The sequence below is a fragment of the Oncorhynchus gorbuscha genome, linkage group LG16, assembly GCF_021184085.1.
Source record: "Oncorhynchus gorbuscha isolate QuinsamMale2020 ecotype Even-year linkage group LG16, OgorEven_v1.0, whole genome shotgun sequence".
Classification (NCBI taxonomy): Eukaryota; Metazoa; Chordata; class Actinopteri; order Salmoniformes; family Salmonidae; genus Oncorhynchus; species Oncorhynchus gorbuscha.
Genome location: NC_060188.1, coordinates 9461987 through 9470858, shown reverse-complemented (window position 1 = coordinate 9470858; position 8872 = coordinate 9461987). Strand labels below are relative to the sequence as shown.

General features: G+C 43.2%; 1 protein-coding gene across 1 annotated transcript; it reads right to left on the bottom strand.

The window, feature by feature from the left end:
• Positions 1-264: 264 nt before the first annotated feature.
• Positions 265-6531, bottom strand: LOC123998682 (aldehyde dehydrogenase family 3 member B1-like). Its single transcript, XM_046303778.1, has 10 exons — positions 6152-6531; positions 5140-5303; positions 4853-4966; positions 4580-4700; positions 4274-4359; positions 3983-4064; positions 3391-3783; positions 3017-3183; positions 2744-2843; positions 265-2640 (listed from the first exon to the last, which is right to left on the bottom strand). The coding sequence occupies exons 2-10, from the start codon at positions 5299-5301 to the stop codon at positions 2441-2443; spliced, it is 1425 nt and encodes a 474-aa protein (XP_046159734.1). The 5' UTR covers positions 5302-5303; positions 6152-6531; the 3' UTR covers positions 265-2440.
• Positions 6532-8872: the final 2341 nt, after the last annotated feature.

Sequence of the window (8872 nt, the reverse complement as noted above, 5' to 3'; positions counted from 1 at the left end):
ATACACGACTTGGGGGATTTTGGAGATGAAGCCCGTCTTGTAAGAGTAAGTTTTAATCAAGTCATGATGGAAATTGAAAATGTTTAAAGAGTGGGATTTTGTCTCAATGCTATTGAAAAGTTTGTTAGTCACCTTACCTGCAAAAAGTAATTGAGTAAAGCACTAATAATGCAATGACTTGCATAGAAAAGCAACATGCTGGGATGAGGGGGAATGGGGAAATAACAGTACAATTAACACTTAAAGTATAAGCCAACAAATATATTCATGTAAAGTAAAGTTTTATTAGTTAATGTCTTCTGAACAAAACTTTTAAAATAAAAAAAACATCCACCACCTAATGTCACACAGCGTCTAACAAAACCCAGTAAAATTGTTACATAAGACCATTCTGTGAACTATACTAACCCCATGGTAAACAATGGGGGTTTTGTGCAACAGTGCTAAAAACCCTTTACCCCTCCAGACCCTGGTAGCCAGTGCATTTCAAAATCTGGGGAAACATTTCAATATATTGGCTTCCACTCATCTATTCTGATGGGTCAAAGCAAGACAAGTGGAAGAAACAGGTTTAGACCATTGTGATGTAGCAGTGAACATACAGAACTGAAACCACACCCTGGGTGGATTGCAATAGCGGCTCTCCTTCCCTTCAGCTGCAAAGATTTGAAAGAACAGGACAGGTGAAAGCCATTGGCATCTACCACATTACTTTCACCTTTCCAGTTCATGGTAAAGGAGAGATAAGGGAAGGAAGCCAAATCAAGACTGAGATGCAGCCTGTGTCCCTCCCTTGAATAACCTGGTTAAACCAGAACCACAGGTAGCACCTCTTTCCCCTTTTCTGCTGACTCAATGGCCCTATACAAGTACAGCCTTCTATTCAAGTACTCAAACCAAACAGGCCCACTGAAACTGACTTGTGACAGTTAATGGAGAGGGCACACTGCAGCACACAAGCCAAGCAATCCACAGGTTGTGTTAGCAAAAAGGAGTAAGCCTAAACAACAACAATCTCAGTCTTTGTCAATAATAAAGCCCTTTTGTGGGGAAATACTCATTCTGATGGGCTGGGCCTGGCTCCCAAGTGGGTGGGCATATGCCCTCCAGTCATGTGAAATCCATAGATTAAGGTTTAAGGAATTTCTCAGTTGACTGATTTCCTTATATGAACTGTAAATCAGTAAAATTGTTTAAATTGTTGCGTTTATATTTTTGTTCAGTATAGTAGGCAGTAGTTGACAAACAATATAAGAGGCAATAGCGCACGGTCACCACAGAACGAACTCGCCCATTGTCAGACTGAGGTTACCAGTCCGGATTCACACGCTCGGCTGCCTAGAGGTGGAACCGCTACTCATGCTGTACTTGCATGACCATTGAAAAGCGAAATAGCAGTTAGTAGGGCCTGTGTGGAAAACGCAGAGTTCGTATGCAAAACTCAAGTGGGGAGTTGCATTAACAATATTTTGGGGAATGTTCAATCAAATTGCAGCAGTTTTAATTTTATTTCAGCTGTTCAGAAACATAAGGCAGAGATAGGCATCATAGTATCATAGTTCAGAAGAGGGTGAGTAAAGAGAAACGTAAAGGAAGGAGTGTGAGCAGTTATGTAGTGTGCGAAAATAACATGTGCAGAACGTGATCTGGATACTTAGTGGACAGGGCAGGCAATGTATACACAGCCAAGGCCACCCAAAAAAAGAAGGCAAGTGTGCTAGGCAGTGCGTACAGCACTGCTCCACATGGTAGTCAATTTGAATATCCAAGTGTTTGTGCATTTCATTGGCTGATCTGGCATGTCAGCTTTTTTTTCTACCAGTATACACCCAGCCACTGTTTCCAATCAGGCAAAGCAGGGAACAGAGAAACCCTCGTTTTTAACATCCTTAATTATATATATTTTTTAATTTTAGGTAAATTATTTAATAGAAATTTGGAACACTGAACAGATACTTTAAAGGCCCAGTCCAGTCAAAAAAAAATAAAAAATCTGTGTTTTATACACTTCCACACTATGTCGGAGGAATAATACTGTGAACAATGATAATACCCTTTTAGTGATAGAGCAGTTTAAAAAGACCGCCTTGAAATTTCAGCCCGTTTAGGTGGGAAGGGACTCTTGGAATGTCTGGTGACAACTCCAGGCGGTAAATTAGTTAATAGACCAATAAGAGATCCAAACCTCTGCCAATAACAGCTAGCTTTCCCCTCCCCGCTCAGACAACTCCCAGGCAGTCATAGCAAATTCTTGCTTGAGAAATTGCTCTTTGCTAAGAAGATGTTACTTGTTGGCCATTTTAATGGAAAACAATCACAGTAAGGTACTTAATTGTTACCCCAAAATGATTTGACATTGAGATAAAAACGGCTGCATTGGACCTTTAAGAAAAGCCCATCGGCTTTGGAAGTACAGTCAGGCACGCACCGGGTGCCACTCTCACATGACTGAGCAGCCTCCCCAGCTGTTCTTCTTGAAGGTGGTGGCCCAGCGCAACCAGCCCAGGTTGTAGTCGCTGTAGGGCGGGTAGCGCAGGACGTTGACCCTCTCCAGCAACCAGCTCCGGTTCATACAACCTCGCCTGTGGCTGAATGTCTCAAAGCCCCAGCGGCCGTGGTAGCTACCCATCCCACTGGCACCTGGAGGGTAGAGGAAGATGACAGGGCACCATGATCAGATCCATGTCTAGTGCTTTTCTTCTGATAATGACTACTTTATTTACGTTGTCAGACACACACTTACCTACTCCTCCAAAGGGCAGGCCTGGCAAGGCCATGTGTACTATACCATCATTGCCGCAGAAACCACCACTACTGGTGTTGTTCAACACTGTGGTCACTACCTGACAGCAAGAGGGGAGGAATGTGCATTTATTCCATAAGAGTGGAGCCACAGGCAGCCATAGAACTAGATAACTTTGAACTATAGCTCTGTGGAGGACACCACCATGACTATAACAAGAAAATAGATATGAGAAGAAACATCTATGTGCTGTAATGTAGGTCATGGTCTTACAGAGGTCTCGTCAGAGAAGACGTAGAGGGCCAGGGGTTTCTCTTGCCGGTTGATGTAGTCTATGCCCTCCTCCAGAGACTCTATGGTTAGGATGGGCAGGATGGGGCCAAAGATCTCCTCCTGCATTAGAGCATCAGACTCCTGCACGTCCACCAACACTGTGGGAGCTAGAAACACCACTTGATCAGCAAGAATTTGCTTCTATATGCCTGATTAGTTACTCATACTTGAAATTAAAGCCACTTTAACAGCAAGGCTACCACCTCAACCAATTTCAACTTGCATTGACACCCACAAGGTGGCAGCAGTATACAAACCAAACTCAACACCACTGCCTGCATCTCATCGTCCTTTCCTGTACCCCCAAAACTCACCAATATACCTGTCCTCCTCGCGGCTCTCCCCTCCGATCACCACCTTCCCCTTGGACTTCTCCAGCATGTCCACCAGGCGTCTCCAGTGGCGTGGGGTGACTATGCGCCCCATGTCCAGGCTCGCTCCGGGGTCCGGCCCGTAGAAGGTCCGCAGGGTCTCCCGGAGAGCAGGCAGTAGGGCGTCCCGGGTCTGGGCTGTGCAGAGGACGTAGTCGGGTGCCACACAGCTCTGGCCAGTGTTGAAGAACTTGGACCAGCACAGGCGCTTGGCGGCCTTCTGGATGTCGATATGGCCGTAGATGAAGCAGGGGCTCTTGCCACCCAGCTCCAGGGTGACGGGGGTCAGGTGAGGTGCTGCTGCTACCAGGATGGAACGGGCCACCCCCTGGGAACCTGGGGAGGAGATGGGGAAGGGTGAAGGGAAAGGAAGAGGAGAAGGAAAGGGTATGCAAGAGTGTGCGATAGAGGTGATATGGCAAAGGTGAGATAAAGGGGCATAAGGCCAACATTTTTAAACACAAAAACATACTAAAAAGAGGGATTGAGCTAATACATATTATTGGTCTAAGGAGTCCTCTCTGTTAGGCTTTACCTGTGTAGAAGATGTGATCAAATTTATTCTTCAGTAATGACTTGGTGTCCTCTGCTCCACCACATAGTACTGCATAGCAGTCCTACAATAGTCAGATGGCAAAACTCAAAACATTAAAAACAAACAATAAGTGGGCAGGTATAGAGCAAATATGGCACTGTTGGCCTTCATTCCATTGATGATCCACAACAGGTAACAGAAGCAGGGGGAAATTAAAGCACATAGGTGTGTGTGTGGTGTGTGTGTGTGTGTGTGTGTGTGTGTGTGTGTGTGTGTGTGTGTGTGTACTACCTGAGACAGGTATTTAGGGATGAGTTCTGCCAGGAGTTGCTCGGTGGCCTGACAGATCTCTGACGGCTTCAGAATAGCACAGTTTCCTGGTTCACGACATCATGGAATAAATATGTCATCGTCACAAAATCAAACCTAATCAATAATGAAATGCTAACAGAGTCAGCATTCGCTTTACACATACATTACTGATAAGGCAACATTGGTGGATGTAAAATGCTTTGAACTACTGTAAAAACGCTACAAAATCCAATCCATTACTATTAACAAAGCCTCTAGGTATACAAATGCATGACAGATGTGTACCTGCAGCAATTGCAGCAACCAAAGGTAAGAGAATAAGATGTAGAGGGTAGTTCCACGCCCCGATGATTAAAACTACCCCCAAGGGTTCCCTGCGTATGAAACAGTCATCCATCCTAGTGGCCTAAAACAGGATGGAGAGAGGAAAGTAGATGGTTGGACAATTATTATATAAGTCAGTAAAAAAATATTCCAATTGTGTGTGTTTACATGTTGAGCCATAGTAAAAGGTGGTAGAGTCAAACAGTCGACAGTGAAAGTTGATGGAATCTTTACCAGATTCTTGCCAATGTTGTATTCCGGCAGCATCCAGGTCCTGAGGTTTTCCATGGCGAAGTACAGGTCATTCAGGGTTATCTGAATCTCTGACAGGACCGACTCAAACTTGGGCTGAGGGGGGAGAGAGAGGGGAGAAGGTGAAATGATCGAGGGAGAGAGGGAACAGGACAACGGAAGATCTATGGTGAAGAAAAAGGGACAGAGAAAGAGGATGAGGTGGAGAGAGAGGCAGAGGATATGCAGAGTGTACAGCAGTCTGCGTGTGTCTGAGTGTATGCTAGTACCTTATGGAGGTCCTTGTGGAGAGCATCTTGTATCAGCTGCTCGTTTTCTTCAACCAGGGAGAGAAGGTTCTGGAGCTGGGTCATACGGAACTGCTCTGGAAAGGTCACGCCTGAGCGGAACGTAGCCCTCAACCTGTCAATCACCTCGCTCTGGCTGGCCATCTCTGTCCACCCAACAGACAAACACACAAAGTGAGTTAGCGGATAATGTCACCTGGTAAAATAGGATTGAGACACCACACAACCAAAATAACCAGTGATGAGAGAAGACCCTGGCTATTGGACATGTACTTTGCCAATAGCAATATAGAGTTGTAAATTCCAGATAATGGCTGCTGGTGGTCTTTTAAAAACGCCCACATGAAGTAGCCTTGAGCACTGTGTTATATTTTCAGTCAATATACGTTTGTTGCGCATTGAGAACACATGATGAATTCAGGGGTGTATTCATGATATTTTAACAGAAACCTTTTACCATTTAAGAACGGAACAGACCTAGAAAAATGTGTCCAATTGAAATTCTCGTTTTCGTTTCGTAGGTGTAATGAATAGGCCTACACCCAGGGCACGGTTTCATCGTTAGAACCACCTGGCTCAGGTCAAGTGTAGAAAATGCAGGTAAGATGACCAAATATACGGTCCGTTGGGCTATAAAAAGGTGGAAATTAGGTCTTGCTGCAAGTTATTCACGGTTGGTTGCTCACATTTGAATGAACGAGATAAAACCTTCAAGAATTATGTGAAAGCGTGGGCTGGATGTCAATAGTGACAGGCATGGATGACGCAACTTTAACGATTTAAACTAGAGTATCAAATTGTTACACATTAACAGTATACGTCGGAAACCCTCTTTGTTAGGAAACTGTACAAGATGCACTCTTTTCAGGATGGATGAAGTTGTGAAGTCCTACCTGAATTTTCCCGTAAATAGATGCTGCTGATGAATAAAAATGAACTGAAACCTAACAAAAAGTTAGTCGGAATTTGAGGAAATATAAAAGTTAAAACGCACCTGATTCTGCCCGAAGGTAGGCTAAATGGTCGTATGTTGCCCTGTCGAGCCACTCTTAGACCGGTCTCTGAACTCAGATAAATCACATTCCAATTTGACGGTGGCTTTGACTTGCTATGGGAACCCGAAGAAAGCGGCGCATTTCCGGGTGCTAGTGGTTTTCCTACCAACGCGGCTAGTTAATCTGGAAAGCAGAATAGACTTTTGGTAGAACTTGAAAAACAAGCCTGTAAACCTGTCTGGGGGCTAACGAGAAACATGGGTATCCATAGACTAAAGGCCCTTCAAATTAAACCCTGGACCTAAAGCCAGTTCCGCTGCTTTGTTTCTCATTCTATCCCATCTAATCAGGGAATGATTAAGATCTGGGACACCAGGTGGGATAAATTAATTATCAGGTAGAACAAAAAACAGCAGCAGGCTAATCCAGACCTCATTGGGTATATTTGAATATCCCTGGTATCAAATCAAATCCCTGGAATCAAATTCAGGTTCAAGTGGGCAGACTGTTTTAGTTGCCATAGACTAGCCTACTGAATAATAATGTATTGCGTATATTTATGTTTAGACCATTATCTTGCAAGCAGTATTATTTAATTGCATGAATAGTAGATGTATACTCAAGAAAATATATAAATGTAACATGCAACAATTTCAAAGATTTTACTGAGTTACAGTTCATAGAAGGAAATCATTTAATCGAAATGAATTCATTAGACCCTAATCTATGGATTTCACACAACTGGGCAGGGGTGCAGCCATGGGTGGGCCTGGGAGGGCATAAGCCCACCCACTTGGGAGCCAGGCCGACCCACTGGGGAGCCAGGCCCAGCCAATCAGAATGAGTTTTTCCCCACAAAAGAGCTTTATTACAGACAGTTATACTGTCAGCCCCCCCTCTACCCCTCAGATGATCCCGCTGGCGAAGAAGCCGGATGTGGAGCTCATGGGCTGGCTTGGTTACACAAAGTCTGCGGTTGTCAGGCCGGTTGGATGTTCTGATAAATTCTCAAAAATGACGTTGGGGGTGTCGTAATGGTAGAGAAATTAACGTTCAATTCTCTGGCAACAGTTATGTTGGACATTCCTGCTCTGCATGCCAATTGCACACTCCCTCAACTTGAGATCTGTGACATTGTGTTGTGTGACAAAACTGTACATTTTAGAGTGGTCTTTTGCCCCCAGCACTAGGTCCACCTGTGTAACGATGATGCTGTTCAATCAGCTTCTTGATATGCCACACCTGTCAGGTGGATGGAATATCTTGGCAAAGGAGAAATGCTCACTAACAGGGATGGAAACAAACATGTTTGAGAAATAAGCTTGTTGTGTGTGTATCAAACATTTTTGGGATCTTTTATTTCAGGTCATGAAACACGGGACCAACACTTTACATGTTGAGTTTATATTTTTGTTCAGTAGTAGATATCTTGAAGTAAACACACACACCGGTCCTGCTCTCCTTTTCTCAGGTGTTTGTTTCTCTCTCACACCCCACCCCCCTCTCTTCCCCTCTGTGGCCCTCACAGGTGTGGCACCACGCTTGGTGAACTCCAGTCTGTCACCTGCGTGTTTCAGGGTCCCAGTTTAGCATCTCTGATGATTCAGATAGACAGTTAAAGTAGTTAAGTAGCTCAGGGACTGCAGGGACTGTTCCTATACACTTTCATGATCTAATTCTCACTACCTTGTTTCAGCTGAGGAGAAACTGCCTTTTTGCATAAGCCAGCTGGTGGCTGGTAACCACACAATGTTTCAACCACGTGAAGATGATTTTAATTTGATTTGACTAAATGGTGAGAAGGATCAAATACTGAGACAATTTAATCAGAATTTAATTTATATTATAGACCTTGTTCACAGCAGTAGTACTTCAATTATTTAATATTGTCAGTCATTCACTGCCACTCATCACACATTATCATTGTTTGTGTTGGTAATATATATAACAAACTTTTCAAGAATTGCATAAAACAATGAGTTCTTAACTAAAATAACAAATTGCTCTTTGTGGTTTCTTATAGCTGTTCCGGGCACCTCCCCCTAAATACTTTAGTGTATCTTGCTTACTGAACTTGTTTATAGGGGAGAGAGTTTAAGAATGTGTTTTTATCAGGCGTATCTATTAAAATGAGCATTGGGCACAGTAGTTCAAAGCTACCCAAGCATGACTTCTGCCCCAGTATGCACCTGCACTCTGGTAAAGGCATTTCCCTGAAATAGCATCTTGATTAACCCTAAAAAGGACCAATGTATCACTGTAAAAGTGCAGTAACACGTTTAAAAACAACACACAACAGTGATGTACTGCAGATGTTGGAGAAAATGTCAAATTATGATTTGAAAAAGTAATTGAGTGACGTTAAACCATGTATTGGTTTGGTGACAGTTGCTGATTATTGGACATTGAAACAACGGGAACACATTTCAGGGTACAGTCCTTCAGGATGTGAATGGTTAAATTTTTAAAATGAACTTCTTTTGTGTGGTGTTTAAAAATACATTTGTAAGGTATTTTCTGACTTTATTGAACAGATAGAGAGAGAGGATGACAGTTATGAAAGATAGAGGTTGTGCCAAAGGGCAGTAGGCCAGATTCAAAACTATGCCTAGGACGTATGAGACAACATACCACAATTTCTTATTGTTGTGAGAAATATCAAAATGTAATATGATTTAATATCAATTATTTAATTACTCTTCTTAATACATGAAGAAAGG

What these genes read in the sequence shown, in the direction of transcription:
- LOC123998682 (XM_046303778.1), bottom strand. Translation starts at nt 5,301, where the DNA reads ATGGCCAGCCAGAGCGAGGTGATTGACAGGTTGAGGGCTACGTTCCGC. An exon ending in ACAACATTGGCAAGAATCTG is followed by an intron (nt 4,701 to 4,852) that starts GTAAAGATTCCA and finishes ATCCTGTTTTAG; the next exon opens with GCCACTAGGATGGATGACTG. An exon ending in CCTGCCCTTTGGAGGAGTAG is followed by an intron (nt 2,641 to 2,743) that starts GTAAGTGTGTGT and finishes TCTACCCTCCAG; the next exon opens with GTGCCAGTGGGATGGGTAGC.